Here is a 17,267-nt window from a genome sequence, read left to right as displayed (position 1 = left end):
TTAGATGGGTTGTAACTCTACTGTCCTCAAAATTCACCCAATTTGAATGAACCCTGATTCTGTAGTAGTCACAAATGCTACTGACAAGCAGAGGGCAGGTCTCCCCCTTACATTCAGTGCATTTATGGGAGTGAATACAAAGTCTTGAACAGACACTGGTGAACAATTTTCTTCTTGGGTTGATCAGCTTCTAAAGGATTGCAGTGTAAGTCAGGTGTGGACACCAAGTGGTCAGTACAAGGCTTTGACTGAGGTTTGGTAAATACCCATAGCTCCATTATCGAGGTTGATACTTTAATGGAGCCCTCATTTTACCAGACCATCCATAAACTAGAGGTTATACTTTTGTGAATAGTAAGCTGGACTAGTATATTGGTGAAACGATTGTCAGCCTGATTAGGGGCACAGGATAATAGATACAGTGGAATGGTGGACACAGGGAATGACAACGATAAATACACAGTAGGCAATGAATGGTGCATACTTAACTAGAAGAAGACGCCTATAGAAGCCTCTGCTCCATCCAGAAGTAGAAGTCAGAGACTAAACTAGGACTCAAGGTCTGGCATCTGATTTAAAAACAGCGCGCAAGCGCCCTTAAACAACATTGCTCTTTACTGGTATTATAAACGATAATGAACACGTCTTCAAGTAATTATAACCAAAAAAATTGTATTTCAATCTTCTAAAAAGCACTTTTATCACTTCTTCCTCTCTTACCATAGGCAGATCTTTTAGGATTTGAATGCCATCTCCTGGACCCATGTGTGCTATGTGATTAAAGTTGGTGGGGTTGGAAATTAACTTATTCCTCATTTCTGGATCTCGAAGCATCTCCCTATAAGAAAAAATACCCTATTGAGTCATTCTTCCTTAAGGAAGTTGCACTTACATCAAGTGTAATTCATTCCTAAAATGCTAATTCTGCTTTAAAATTGGATTTTACTGCACTGTCTTGTGCTATATATTAAATCACATTTGACATTTACATTGACCTAAAAAATTGAACGTAATCCTATAAACTACTTTTATGTCTGAGACCCCATGAGATCAAAACGTTCTAAAACGTAAACACCTTTGTATGGGCAATATTGCTTTACTGAATTCTAGCTGCTGCCCATGCCATCAGTATTACTTACACTATGCCCCCATGATTAAAAATTAAGATGCCCAAATGTGACTAGTAATGTGATGCAAGATTAAAAACATCCCAAAGAGAAATATGCATAAAACATGGCTCGGATGTCCAGGTGGGGTTGCCAAGGTGGGTAGGCCAGTTTGTGCATGACGTATGTAAGGTGACAGATGGAATGTAGTATGAAGTTGTGTAATCAACGGTTATGTGGAAGATGGCTTCAAATTGCTTTCCCTCTTACAGGAAGGACCTGCAGTACTTGAGACTGAGGCAAGACATTTCAGAGCAGATCCACCTTTTTTTCCGGTGTTCACTGCCTCACTCGCATGTTCTCAATGTTAGAAAACCCACAGTGAAAGCGAAGGTGCAGAAGGCTGTTTACTAGAGAGGTTTATGAAGTGAGAATTAGTATTTCCCCAGAATAACCTTACAAATTGTTAAACAGACCTTAAACTGGATCCAATGGGACCAAAGGTCCAAAGGGAGGGAACATCTAGTGTAATCAAAGAGTTAGGAACTCACGGAAGATTAGAAGCAGTGTTTTCAGCTACTTGTGGTTTGCAGATTGATTTTTATTTTGTAGAAGTACACCTTGAGTGTATGGGGACAATTCTGCAAAGTCATCAATTCTCATTGGTACAAACTGCCTGAATGACCTGAGGCAAAAGGTTTTGGTTTGGTAAATGTGTTTATTTCAGTGGAGAAGTTAATTCGCCTAGTAACATTACAAAGAGCTGTAGGTCCCTCGCCTTTGCACAATACCCCATACATGTCCTATTCAGTGATGTGTTCATTGCAGTATTTTTATACTATTTACACCTCTCCAAACCCTCAAGACTCTTTACATCCTTACACTATTTAACTATCTATAGGTCTTCATATATCAAAATATGTGAACATTGTCAGCAAAATAACACTAGAAAATTATTACGGAAACAAACACTGTGGAAGCAATGGTATAAAATGGAAACAACATTTTAGCAAACAATTTCAAATAAGATGTTGCACTTGTGTGGGCACTTTGCTTCATACACAACGTCACTCCTCATGAGTGCATACGTAGGGAGAGATATGTAGGGAGAGATACGTAGGGAGAAAAGCTACAAATCATCAGCAAACAAATGGAAACCATGCTGATACTGCCAAAGGAAGTTAGAAGTGCTCAATGGCAGTCTAACAGAGGCTCATAGTCTGGGGTCTCCTCTATGGAAAGGTCTAACACATGGGTGTCGCAATTTTGGCAGGCGACAAGTTGCATCTGTGAAAGAAGAGCAGTGAAAGAGTTACTCTAGAAATCAAAGAGATTAAAGAGTTTTTAAGAAGTGGGCACGTCAGAGTGGGAGGGAAGAAACACTGCTGCTTTGAGAAGGACAAGGACAGCAAATAAAACTAAGAAAACAAATAAGGGAGGGCAACAGTAAAATAGAAGTCCAAGGGAGGAGCTTCCCTGCCAATTTTGGGGCTAATAAATAGAAATAAGAATGCACAAACCTTTAAAAAAAGTTTTAAAAACAGATAAATCTATTATGAGGCACATTTTTGTCACCATAATGCAAGTTCCACAAAGTTTGTTACCACAATATAAACTCAAATGCCACTGCACATGGCAGGTTAGATATGATAACCTCTCCACCACCTTCATACCTGATCCTGCCATCATTTACTATTCAACACTACTTAGTTTACTACTAGAGATGAGCACAAGGCTCCCCAGCACACTTATAAATCTTAAACCAACATTAATTTAAAGTGTTTTTTTCAAACCTCTAACCAATATCCAGAATGCTGCTACCTTCATCTATTTACAAGATTGGAAAGTTAAAAAAATGTGCATTTTAGTAGCATCACTTTCCGTTAGGAAATCATGTTAGTTTGGCTACTGTAACCCACTCACTGTTATGAAACATTTCAGACTAACTGGACGAGAGCTTCACTTTTCTTATACTTATGGTGTGCATCTTGTTCCGTATTTTGGGTGCATATCATATTCTCTTGAACTTATCCTGCCTTTAGAGGGGCTGAACATGGCCAGAACAATCAATATCCCTTCAAGTTTCAATAAAATCCAAAGACGTGCTATTTAACTGTGGCACCCTATTCACATTAACTTCTGGATAACGAAGTAATGTACCTTCTGATGTAAATGTGTGATATAGATCACAATAGAACAACACATGCCTGCTTTCTTTTGTGAATAGTAGACAAAAATATCAGCCTAGGGATTTACCATTCTTGCTTACTTGACAGATCTGACAATTTTCTCGCCTCTGATTCTGCTCACCTGACAATTTGTTCAGAATGCATCAGGTTTCCCAAATAATACATCTCTCTTGATAAATGTGGAGATTGGAGAGGCTGTGCAATTGTTAATGCTCTTTTTACTAGGAAGGGAAATAGCCTTAATCTTCAAAGAGGGATATGTATATTGTTTTACAGGATTCAGAGAATGAAATCCAACCGGTGTGTGAAAGATGAATGGTCGCAGGTAATGATGTCATGAAAGAGTGAATGGATCCTAATCCATGGCAAGAAACACAATTCCTAGGCACCAGCCGGGGCTTGTGCCAGAGAATCAATTGCCTTTCTTGCCATTACAAGTGACTACCAGAGTGAATGACAAGTGGGATGGTATTCATGCAGCTATGGCAGCCTCATCAGCAAGGTGGGAGTCTTCGCTCTGCAGACCACACATCCCTCTCATTTCTCACATAGGAAAGAATTATCTTAAATGTATCTTCTGACACACTTTAGAGCTGACGGGGAAGGGCATACGCTCTCATCTGTCCCCCGTTTTCTCATTCTTGATCAATGTTACTCTTAAACTTCCCCATAAAAAAGAGCCCCAGCTGGAATGATGGTACTCAGTAAGAGGAAAAGAGAGACCATGACTGAAATCTTAGGATAGGTGCGGCCCGCTAAAGAGCAGGTCAACAAGAGCAAGGGACTTGATTGAATACCATTAATATTAAGAAGTCTGAGAGGAGTGCAGAATGTCATGAACATTACAGTCACCATAGGCATTACTGCAACCTTCAGATCTAGCAAACACCGGTAACTAGGATATATCCAGACAGTTTCTAGTACCAGCACTCCTTAGAGGGTAGTGTGGCATTTGTGAGAACAGAAGTCTTCAATTTCAATGAAACGGTGGATTATTCATTGGCGTTAGTTTCTCTATATACAAAGGACTGATTTTTGACTGAAGTGATTTATGCGCAATACTCCAGCAGATTGAAAGAGCTGCCAGTAGCCCGAAATAGCATTAATCTTTGGCAGTTCCTGGATAATCTCTGATACGGTATACTCTCCCCCTTGAATTCTGCCACTACAATAGCCTGAAAGGTTGAAAAAAAAAAAGTAATGTGGTCAAATATAATTTCTGGTAGATTTGAAAAAATCAGCATCTGCTTCGAACTGGACTTGCTAGGTAATGCACCCAATGAAGGCAGTGTTGTTGTGGTAAGTGTGGGAGTGACTAGTGTACCTTACAACAGTGTGAGAAAATGTAATGTATTTCATTGTAATGCTTACCTTCTCTGCTGTAATCTCTCCTCCTCAGGCACCCGAAACGAGTAGCGCCGCTTATTGTTTATGTTTCTAACCATTTGTTTCCGGCTATTGTCTGAGGTTTCGGGAACAACCAGCTCATCGCCCTCTGAAAAAGGTTTTTTAAAGAAATTTGTTTTTTTTCCAAATATAGTGAGAAATACATTTGCAGTTCGAGTTGTTAATCAGTGTGTATATATAGAATTTGTGAAGATAAGTAATTTTCAATAATGCTGTTTTTCACAAAGATGCTTCCCTGGGATAGAAAGCATTATTTACCTGTAAAAATCAGTTTAGAACTTGCAGTGCTATAGATTTACAAGCTTTGCACACTCTTGCATCTAGTATTGTGCTTGAAATATTACAAGTTTTTTCTTTGATGAAACGCACAAAAGCACTCGGACACAGACTCCACCTCAGATTGTGTTTTTGCCCTAAGTGAAAGAGTAGTTCTGCAAAGCATTGAGAAGTCTGTGTGCTGAAGAAGAAACATATTAAGACCCAAAAACAGTGGAAAATATATTGCGTCATATGTCTTTCCTTAGGCTCGCATCAGGGAGGTAGTCAAGGCTCATGTGAATTTAAAACACTACAACATACAAAAAATTGTTACAGTTAAGTAACGTCTCTGTCGGCAGCATGTGCTTCCCAAGATTATATGCTGTGCAGAGACTGAAGAGCAGCTCCGAGATTCCCAATGTGATGGCCTGGGAGCAGAAGTTGAAGTCACCTGGAGCAATGTTTTAAGTACTATCTGGTTGATTTGTGCTTCTTGGCAGACACGAAGGTCAAATATTAATGCTTGATGAATGAGTGGTATATTAACCAGGTAACCATGTCTTCTTTTTTGAGAGTTGAATATGCCCTAGTTATCTTATGTTGGGTACATCTGGTCTTGTCGTAACAAGGCTGAATGCATCTAATGATCTGCAAGGCCTGCCTTTAAGATGGGGGTGCAAAGGTGTGGTTGAGCAAAAGCAATACAATTTGCTTGAGTTTCCTGATGGACTGAGCATGATCCACATAATTCACAATGGTTCTTTTGCACATCTAAAGTGTGTTGAGTGTTTATTGCTAGTCGCAGTGGCTAAGGGAGTAGGATAACGCAATGAACTGGCTGACTTGATTTAACTTTTGGTATGAATAGAGAGTGCCTTCACAGAATGACAATTCTATCTATGTATATCCGCATATAGGGTTCTTTGAACAACAATACCCGTTCTACACTTGTTCTCTTTCGAGAGTGGTGATTGATAGATACAAGAACAACTTTACAACAGAGAAATTGCAGTGGAAGCAAATAGACGGGTTCAAAGGACGCCAGCATGAATTTCAAGAGGCCAATATAAATGTCAGAGGAGGGGATTTGGGGGGGGGGGATCCTAGAAAGATGACTCTTAAGTCCTTTCATGAAGTCCCCAATGACTGTAATTTTAAAGACAGGCTGATATTCACTATTTTGCGGGTAAAGAGCGATTGCCACCAGATGAAGGCATATGGAGGTATGGTGCAGCCCTGTTTTCAGAAGGCTTTATACAGTTGATGCTAAGACCTGGATGTTGTGATTGGGGCAGTAATTCTCAATTGTTCCTATTAGCTGGATAAAATGCACAGATGTTCAACCTTCTTTAATAATTTGCATACAATCTTCTGGTAGTGGCAAATACCCAAATTCGAAGGTCTCAGGTGCTGAATAAGTCTGGACGAGGATGTAGCTTTTCATTTGGGTGAATGGGCATCTCTTAACAGATAGATGGCTGCCAGGTTCTTGTTGGGGAGAATTAGTGTGACTGGCACTTGACACAGTGACAGAGGGGGGAATCTAAAGCATATATCACTGACCAACTTTCCGTAGGGAATTTCCCAGCGTCTGCTGGTGTCTGTACCCTAAAGCAAAAAATTGGGTAGTGGGTGGAAAACAGGGATCCCTCAACGGCGGAAGTATTGGTTGTAAAACTTGAGAGTTGCACTTCCATTCGTGACCTTCCTGCTAAAAAGATTGGCAAAGTCATTATCCACACCATGCATTTGGTGACAGAGCACCCCATGACAAAATGGGCATGGACAATTGTGGAACGTGAATCTAATTGTGTCAGTAGGTAATACAAGGTAGCTAATTTGTCTATTTGCATTAGGACCACTTTAATGCAGAGGATTGCCTCAATGGCTCAAAGAGCTAGCTGCAGAACACTGATGAGGAGGGGATGTTTGTACCATCACCAGTGGCCTGGAATGGCAAGGTCGCCCATGTGAGATCCTAAAACCATGAGAGACACAACTGGGTTGAAAGTCACTTGCAAATGTTGGTCCTAAAACGATCGGCCCAGTAACAAGGTGTTCTTGTTCTACTATAGTTCTGTGTGCCGAACCCTTGGTTCCACAAATACTTTATCCCTAGTCGCTTTTGACCAGTGTATGACAAGACATTTCTGTAGAGGACACATGTTGAACCTTGCATTAAGAAGTAGCGTAATACATGATGCAATAATTTCCAACAGATTATTATCATTCTCACAGTCAGATGATGCGACGTGTAGTAAACGCAGCAGTAGCCTCTGAAATACCCTCACTCTCTCAATGCTTCGGTAAGTCTTCCCTTTGGCTTCCCTTAGTGTCAATGCCAGAAATTCCTGGGTTTGTTGTTGATATGTGAGATTTTTCATATTGACCGTGAAGCCAATCCTCAGGTACTGGTGATGAACCTGATCAAGGGATATGTGAAAGTAGGTACCCTTGAGTTAGAGTGCCGCCATATAATCTACTTTCATAATGGCATGCACAATTCCATTTTGAAATTATTTAAAGAGATGTAGCCACTGAGCGCTAGCAGATCCGAAACTGACTTGGTTTATCCTATTTGGAGTTTATTACTATATATAGTTCAGTCTTTGTCTGAATAACACCTACCAATCTGAGGTTCTGGCCTCCCAGTGGAGAAGGTATAACCGGAGGCTTCCGCCTACAGGTGTTGGATGGTCAGGGGCCAAAATCAGGAACGTCTTGTTGGTACAGATGAGACTACCATGTGGGCCTCTGGCCTTTAAGCAGCCACTGTACCAAACAAAGTCCTTTGGAATACTGTCCTGCTTGATTAGTTGCTGACATTTACTGAGGATATTGATAAAGTGGCGTTGGAGTATAGGCCTGGCTTTTGATATTGGGGGTGTCTGTTCCTTGTTGAAACTTGTTTGAACATCTACTGCTTTAAAAATGTGTTTATTTCCTTCTTTTTCTCCTCTATTACCTTATCAAACTGGGAATCTGAAAAAGTGTTGATCCTCAAAAGTCTGCCCTACAAGGTACAGTCAACATACAAATAATGGGTAAATAAGAATTTCTTGCAGAATGAAATGGGCTCATCATTGACGGTTACAAAGGGCGATAAATTAAATTATTACATTAAAAGCACCTGTTATTTTGAACTTTTTCACCTCTTTACTCCCAAACCACAATATCAAATTGATACCAGCAAGATACTGCTACAATTTTCACTACATCCCAAGAGCCCAGTTAAGTCATTTCATCCCAAAGTGCTCTCTCAGATAATGTGGAATTGCTTGACACTGACAAGTCTAAAACATTGTGATATGTCTTCAACAGCTATACATCTCTGAAAGGAGTTAGTTATTTGCAGACAGACTACTTGTAAATGATGGGTTTTAAAACTATGACATTCATATATTTGTATGAAATGATTTAATCTAAAATGTGGGCTATCCACAAAGAAAAGATTCATGACCTCACCTGCATGGATGAACACAAAAAACAACCTTAGGATTTGGCACCACCCACCTAAACCACATGTGTCGTCTCCTTACATACCTGCCATTTTGTTTTTGAAATATATTAATCTGACAGTCTCCAATCCTAGGAGGTTTAACGATCCATCAACATTTAATGGTCGTACCTGCATAAACAAACAAAACAAAAAACTGTAAAAAAACGACATTAAAAAGCAATAACTGTCATAAAATTATCAAATGCACTAATGAGGACAGTTCCTCATGGCTACCTCTCTAATCTGTGCTTCCCAAAAACACAAATTTTAGTTACCATTTCGATAAACATCTTTATGCTTGTTGCAGTAAACACTATCTTGTTTTTAACAAAAAACACGTTACCTTCTTTAGCGGAACCGTCTGAATCCATTCCATGGAGTTTACGTCAAAGACATCAACTGCATTTTCACTGTACACAGAGAGGTATGGTGCATTGTAACCTAGAATAGGGCGAGAACATGCACAAACACAAAAACATTTTAGGATCTGAACTGTGAATCTCAAACACCATTTTCACATTCTATTATGCCTACCCACCATCTGAATTTACTATTAATAATAAGCATTTACTGAGACACTTGTAGGCCTTTCTTACAAACAACGCAACTACTTAGGCGTGCTGTGTTTGGGAAGGCCGAAAAGAGAAGGCAGCCCCGCTATGACATTGTGCAAAAGTAAGCCTTGCATTAACAATCAAGGTTTGACTGAGATCAGATATTTCCAAATCTGCAGAAGATGCAAAGGTTGATAATACATTGCAAGAATTCAGTATATAATAGGTATTGATGGATAACGCTTTACATGGTATGATTACCACATAACACTAAGGGATTAGGTATTAATCACTACTTCAGGGTTGGCTTGCTGAGGGATAAAGCTTGGAAATAGACACCAATTATGTTCGACCAAATCACATTCTCAATAATTGAAGCTTAGACCCAAAAACCCTAGCAAATAAGGTGTTGACTGAAATATTGCACTAACGAAGAAACAATATTGAATGGAGTCAGGAAGGACACTAGATTGAGGCATTTCAAACACAATTTATTAATTTCTTGAATTATGCACTTACCAAGTTGCATTCCATTTTACGCAGTTTTTTTAAAGTCATTTAATTTCAAGCATTTTTATCGACTTTGCAGTATGTATAAAACTGAATTAATGTTACTACATGCAATGTACGTTTGATGTCTGCTCTTGTTTTGGATTTTGGGTTCAATCTACGTTTGGCTATTTGTATAAATTGAATGCTGTTCTTGGAATGAGTCACTGCTAGTACAGCATTGTTTATTGTGACTGGGATTTGCAAATATACATTTCGAAATAATTTACATTATCTTTATGTATAATTAAGTATAGTGCAGGCTGCATTTGAGTTTGGCTAAGGATGAGCAAGTACCTACAACAGTGTTTACATAAATTCTGATTTTTGATTTCTTGGGCAAGTTATGCTCCGAGTTATTTTCTTCCATTAAAATCACCATTTGGAAACTAAGATTTCTGGATAGACTGGTGGTAGAAATCTGCCCTCGAAGTCTGGAGTACTGGCAATCTGGCAAGTATTAGGGTAGTCAGATGTCTGCTCGGTATACAACATGACAGCCCAGTCAGGACAACTTTGATAACTGTGGTAGGTGATGTACTCTATGAAATGGAAAACAATGTCTGATTTTCTTCATCTCCCACGAGACCTAGACAAGAAGCACATACAATAGTTCACTATTATGAGAAAGCTTAAGAACTTGCCCAAGTTCACAAAAGCATCCAAAAATGTGTACGCAGAACAAATCATTTTGATGAATCCGAATTTTAAAAAAGAATGAAAAACTTAAAACAACTCGAAATTTAGAGAAGGATTTGGAATTACTTGATAAAACATTATAAGATTCAGTAAGTCAACACCAGCTTATCCCGTGGAATACATTTCTGCCCAGTTGCAGAGTATGTAATTTTTTCAATCATATGAGTCTCTATGAAATTCCACTGATTTGCCTTGTTCAAGTTTGTTTACATATTTAGCCAGCATTTCATCTGATTGGCCTACTGTTTCCTTAAATGTTTATTTCAATCTGTCATTGTTATTCTCTTTGATTCTGATAATCTCTAGATCAATTACCTGTCTCTCTCTCCCATCAGTCCTCCATGGGCTAGCATATTCAAATCCAGTGAGCATTTATTCAACACCATGGACCATTAATTAACAATCTGCTTCCAGATTTTTAACATAGTGAGGGTTTTAAAGGTATTTTTAAACAAGAGAAATCCTTTTTACTATGTTATATTAAAAGCATGTAGTTTCTACAAACATTTTAGGTGAATAATATAACATATGAAAATACTGTATGTATCCTATATGAGTGTTTTCTATATGGGACAGTCATCTCAAATGTTTTGTTTAGCCCTAAAGTTACAAGACTTACTAGGAAGATCCAAAGTATAGCATTTACTACCTAACAAAGATGCCACCTTGCCTCATTACTAAGAGACTTGAGCATCGAGTTAATAACCAGGTGAACGCAAGATTCAATTGACCCCCGTGATTCCTCATTGTCTTATCCCATAAAACTTAGCGACGCTTCGTTTTACTGGATCCGACCACAAGGAATACCTGGGTAGAATTGAATCTTGCATTTACCAGCATACTAACTCGATGCTCAAAGTCGGATCAGATCATGCAACAGCTCTTTAACAACTGTGCAATAGGGTCTCCCTGTTAGGACTTGTGTTCCCCCTTCGTTAACTTTAAAAGTTTCTTAATATTTATTAATTGAGTACATAGGTCTTTAAAGTGCATGGTATAGATGAATTGTATTATTATTGACTGTCTTGTTTTTAAATTATGTGTACAGTTGAATTTTTATGATACGATTCATTTTAAATTAAAATCAAAGGTGTTATATCTCTAGTTTGGTGGCATATTCGTTTTTTAGTTGGAGGCTCCGGTCCAACTAAAAATATATCTATCCCTGTGCAGTGGAGTACAATCATATGGTGAATGATTGTGCGTAGTATCTCAGTTCTCTAGGGGAAAATAATTTTCTTCTACTGTTGACTAGTGCCCTGTGCCCTTTGATTGTGGAGCCCCCTCTCTAGTGAAAATACTAATGAGTATTAAACACCACCTTCACTGATTGTGCTACGGAATGATTTCAATAACAAGCGCTGCTAGATGGCAACTTAAACCGAAGAGTTTCAGAAAAAGATGATTGTGTGAAGTCAGCCCTTATCTTTGACAAAGAACCTCATTAAACAGTCAGTCTGATGGCAAAATGAGGTTTTTAACTCAAACACATCTGATTGAATGCCTTCTAGCTGAAAACGATGGAGTACAGCACAGATAAAGAGTCTGCATGACACATCACTGTCAACACAAAACGTAAAATCTAAACGTTTCTTGCAGAGTATTCAATTGATGGAAGTCAAACTAATTCAAATTGTCTTACTAAATAAAACATACATCTTTTTACTAGGATAGTTACTATTTTCCAAACGTGTGAAGGCAGAGCAAACACTTTTGATGACTCCGACATTAAAAGCAAACACATAAAACATTAAAAAATATTTGCTAAAGTGCCTGTCAGCTAAATATGATGGAGCACAGAATTACACAGCCCTCAAGACACGCCAGAAGGGTACTTGAATGTTTGTCGTAGGCATATCTGTTCTGCTTTTTACTGAGATAATTCTAACATTTCCTCGAGTTCAGATTAACTCTCAATAAACATACAGGCAAAGTAAATCTGTTTGATGGCTAAAAGCATTGAAAAGAAAAACATAAAAGATTTGACGAACATTTGATGATCTGCCTTCAAAGTAAACACAATGGAACACAGCAGAGGCAGCACAGTCTGCATGACAGACCACTGTATCATGGTTAATGTACAATGACAATGTCAGTATTTCTTAGCTCAGAGATGGAACTGGAACAGGCGGCAATACAGAAAGACACTCGTACGTGTTCCTGTGGCACTGTCACCCATGGTTATTAGTTCTACTTTGTCTTTGATGAACCCTTTTTGTATTCTACTAACATGAGAGAGTGGCCATCTTGCATCAGAGAACTCTTCTGGTGTCAAAACCCTTGAAGGGCCTTTTGTACCAGACATTGGATCTATGCATGACCATGACTTCGGTCAACAGTTAGGGTACCATAGACTATGCAGTCGCGTTTGCCTTCATCAGCAACTTTTGTAAATAGACCTCTGTACGTCGGAGGCCTAGCTAATCAGTTATTCAACTGCTGCTTATAAAGAGAGAAGAGTTGTGTCAGTGTGCTCAAACATTCTCGGTTTTGGCTAGTTGAAGTAGAACATGTTCATGTAGTACTTGCTTCAGTTAGCGTTTCAGGAGATGAATGTTACAATTCTATGTAAACATAAGTAATTGATTTGTTGGGTATTAGCACATCTTATAGACGGTCATTCTGAATGCTAGGTTTAGTCAGTTGAACGAGCATGAAATTATTTTCCATCTTTTTCATTTAAGCAGGGAGATTGTAAGGCCTATCGAGTTAGAGTTGACCTGGGAAGGAGGATGGCTTTTTAATGTTAAAGGACATTGGTAGTAGGATCTTTGTGTGCTGTATGGAGCACATGATTGCCACAAGTGTTCTGTACCAACTGGGGGAGGTGGCTATTGGGCAATAATCAATTTTGCTTTTCCCCGATCAATGGATTTATTCTTTAACCTCTCACTTGTACGATTCTGGCTTTGCTCACTACAGGGTTGCATTTTGACCAGTTTGCTAATATTGTGCTTTATTGACATACATCCTACTTGTGTGCTTTTCATGTTGCGTGTGGTTATCCCACAGTGCTCTTCTGGTACCTCCTCAACTGGAACCATGGCTAAGGTATTTGCAGACCTATCATACTGACGTCTAGTCATCCTGTATTGGCCACTCCTTTCAGCAGCCTCCATTGAAAGAATCTCTGGAACGCTGCTCGTTCATAGCACAGACTGGTGTGATTCGGATATATATGTGTGGGAGACAGGAAAAACCAAAGGGAAAATCAGTGGCAGAACCACTCAAATGTTTATCATTGCTGGCACCTATATTGCCCTCTCAGGCTGTTAAAAACCAGAAATCGCTCTCAAATATATGCATGATTTGATAACTGGGCCCCTCACCCGCAAGTAAGAATTTAACCATGATTATCCAGAGTGTATACAGGACCCTCAGCGCTACCTTGAGGAATGTGCACCACACCTGACGTAGCCTTCCTAGAAGGGGTCAATCTTGGCATAAACAAAACAAATTCTCCCTAGTCATACCTGGGTCTCTTCCTATTGTGGTTCCAAAATATAGAATGCCCTTGAATAAGTTGCCATTTCATAGGCTTATGACCGCTGTATTCAAGCGATTGACAAGAGGATTGGCCTTCCTATGTTTGCCCGTACATATTACCAGGGACTGTAGCAGGGGCTGAATCTCAAACATCTCTCCCTTCAATGGGCTCACTTAGTTTGGCTCCTCGGGTTCTTATAATCCAAAGCTACAGATTGCCTGCCACCAAAATCTACAAATGCAGCTTCTAGAGCACTGATTTCGTATATGCATTTCCTCACAATTTTCCCCCCAAAAATCTATTTTTACTTCATTCCGGCATTGTCAAGATCACAGCTCACATCACAAATTAAGTTCATATTTTGAACCAACACAAACAAGTTGTGTAATTAGTGTGTAATGTTAATGATCCCCTTTTCTGGATCAGCTCCGAATTGTAGCTTGTCGTAGTGGCTTGAGTAGGGGCACATTGAAGTTCTCGTCTATTTCATGTTCGATACTCTGATGGACGTCCCTACCCCATCGGTAGGGACGTCCAAACACAACTCCACACTATGGTTAGCACCCTGTTTACTTCTTGTATGTATGTGGTGCAAAGGTCGCTGCTTTCCTTTTCACCGAGTTCATCTTTGGTTGCATAAGTTTTGCCACTTTTCGAAAATAAAACACTCAAGGTGTTAGCTAAGATCCCCTGGACAACTGACAACCCGCATCCTTTGCTTAACCAGGATTCATTCTTTCTGGGCTATTAAAAGATCCACACGCGTCATGAGAGATAAGATGTGGAAGTACCTCAACCCTTAGTATGAAATACAACTACTGTATCATATCAAAAGACCTTGGAAACCATATGATTACCAAACGAACATAAAATGTTTTTGCACCCTGATTTCTCGACTTCAGGTGTTTCCATTGGTAAAAGCGCATAACATACATCATTCAATCAATCCAAAATGAGTGTTTGCGGGAGGGCACCATTATTGGAGGAACCTGCCTTATAACATTCATGTATTTCATTTTTATAACAACAATTTTTATCTGTTGCTGAAAATCTGGGATGATGACAAAGACAATGCATAACTCACAACCATACCAAATGCCAATCTTTTAAACACCTATTTACACTGCAAAGGCTACGTTTGTTATTATTAACGTCGGTACTCCTGACGAAGCAATCTGAGTTATTTATCCTACTGAAGACAACTCCAGAAGCACATTTCAAGAAATCGTACAATGACCTTGTTGAAGGTCAAATGCCCTTGGAAGATTATTACCATTAGCAATATTTCAACATAAACAAACAGTGGTGCAAAGCCGTTTTGCTGCTGCACAAGGCCGTCTATTGCTCCCAGCTAATTTGCACCCACAACGTCTGCCTAGCAAACTATGCAATCTACACAGCTATGCTGTAAAGTGATGAAATGTTAAAAAGACAATTACCAAATATATTTCTTATGAGGTCTGTGCAAGGCTTTGAGGTCAGCAATTTGGAGGAAAAAGGTAATTTATTCTAAAACATGCCCAGCTAATCATGAAGCAAGAGACATTTTAGGTATAGGGCCAAATGAGTGTACTCGCGTTCCCATGAACACAGGGGGGTCCACCGAACACAAGAAAAAATAACCACTTGCCTTAAAACAACCGCTGGGAAAGCCAACACGTCTGGCCTTCGCAAGCCAGCAATGCTTTATTTATTTTGGGAAAATATATGAAATAGGCATTTAAAGTGTAAAAATAATAAAAAGTAAAAATGTGAATGTATTAAAGTTGTGTGCATATGCTTGCAATAAAAACAAATAAGAAAAAAGGCCAAAACAAAATTAAAATTAAAGATGGGATTGCTCTACCAAGCCTGGCACAGACGTGGACTACATTTTAGGCAAATGTGCACTTATGGACATGCAAAACACCACCGCTCACAGTAAAGAGAGTCAATGGCTGGATTAGACTGACCATCTGTTCCAGACTTACCAGCTGTATGCTGTGAGGTGAGAGTAGGAATCAAAATGTTAATGGTACTTGAATTGACCAATGGATGAAGAGGGCTCACAGAAAAACCCAAAGGTTTATATATGTTTTTTACAATGTATTTTGTGGAACAGGTGAAGTTGGCTAGACAACTAAAGCGGTCTTTAATTCAAACATAAAACGGGCAGACTATAGCAGAAACACATACGCTCGTGGAGTGCTGACACTTACAGCAAGAAGATGGAGTTGCTGGCCACATCAGTTCTTGTTGCCGTGACCTCCTTCCCTGGCAGTCGATGTAAACCCCAACGCTGCTAAAACACAGCAGATACTCTTTGTTTGATATTTCGACCGCGCAGATAGCGTCCGTTGGCTGTTGTGTTATAAATGATAACGTATGGTCATCTGGGTGCAGTAAGCTGTAGGGGTTCCCTTCTGCTTGCAAGGGATACTTTAAGAACCCAGACTGGTAACCCACACAGAGCCGCTCGCTGAAAATGGCCATCCACTGGACATTTCCCGGGACTTGGATCTCCTTGATCTTTTTGTGCCGTGTCTTGCTCTGGTTAAGTTCATAACAGAGGACTTGTCTTTTCATGGCTACACACAGGCAAGTCAGGGCTCCATGACGCACCTGCCCCGACACAATTGCCTGGCAGCCCTTAGTTTCGGCCAGCTTGAAAAACTCAGTCTCTCTGCCGTCCAGTGCTACCATGGGAAAAAGTCGTACATGGCGATTCCGCCCGGATATCACTGCGATGAGCTGCTCCTGTGGTATGAGCTCCACCTGATGAACTTTCTTGTTGTCACCAACACGGATAATCTCTATTAGAATTCAAACAATACAAATTAAAATTGCTTACTTTTGAAAAGAAAGTATTACTTAGAAGAGCACAACACAGATTTCTGTAAACTAAAACCAACAACTAAAGAAACAAACATAATTAAAAGCTCAGAGACACTTGCTTTTCTGGAATGGCATAATCATTAAAAGGCATGCTTTCCACAATAAAACGCTCCTCTCAGCACAGAGGAATATGAAGATGTTCTATAAGAAATTTTGGCCTGGAAAAGTTTGTTTTCACAAGAATATAAATTGTGAATGAATTTGAGGCTTGGAGTGCAGCCGATCGAAGAAATACCCCAGAGCATTAAATGAATGTAATGTGACAAGTAACAAGGAAGGTGAGGACTAGACCTCCTAGACCTTCTACAAGTTATAGGCACTCAGGCCAAAGTCCCTACTCTTTAAGGATACATGATAACCATTGTTTGAGGTTTCTTCGGGAATTAGGAGTTACCATTATGGGCTGCAAGCGGCACCAACCTCCAGGAGACATTACAAATGTACAAGACATTACAAATGTACAATCTAAAAATCCCGCTGTGGAATAAAACGCCACTACAAATGGCTATTACAGTAGTAAAGGTAAACAAAGTGTGAAAATAGCAAAGTTCTCTTGAGGATTTAACACTACGAAAGAATGCTTCATAAACCCAGAAATGAGTGCAATAATAATAAGAAAGTTTGTGAAGACTCATCAGTAATCTG

General features: G+C 39.4%; 1 protein-coding gene across 2 annotated transcripts in view; it reads right to left on the bottom strand.

The window, feature by feature from the left end:
- The window catches only part of CDC42BPA (CDC42 binding protein kinase alpha), a 1,012,118-nt gene that overhangs the window by 74,168 nt on the left and 920,683 nt on the right, over positions 1-17,267 (bottom strand). For both annotated transcript variants that reach the window (XM_086927989.1, XM_086927990.1), the window contains 5 exons: positions 15,947-16,540; positions 8,803-8,900; positions 8,504-8,588; positions 4,667-4,790; positions 721-838 (listed from right to left, as the gene is read on the bottom strand). In XM_086927989.1, the coding sequence (XP_086784115.1) occupies positions 721-838; positions 4,667-4,790; positions 8,504-8,588; positions 8,803-8,900; positions 15,947-16,540 (1,019 nt within the window). The remainder of the gene's footprint in view (positions 1-720; positions 839-4,666; positions 4,791-8,503; positions 8,589-8,802; positions 8,901-15,946; positions 16,541-17,267) is intronic.

Source organism: Lissotriton vulgaris, chromosome 6, assembly GCF_964263255.1.
Source record: "Lissotriton vulgaris chromosome 6, aLisVul1.2, whole genome shotgun sequence".
Lineage (NCBI taxonomy): Eukaryota > Metazoa > Chordata > Amphibia > Caudata > Salamandridae > Lissotriton > Lissotriton vulgaris.
This window is presented reverse-complemented; position numbering and strand designations above follow the sequence as displayed.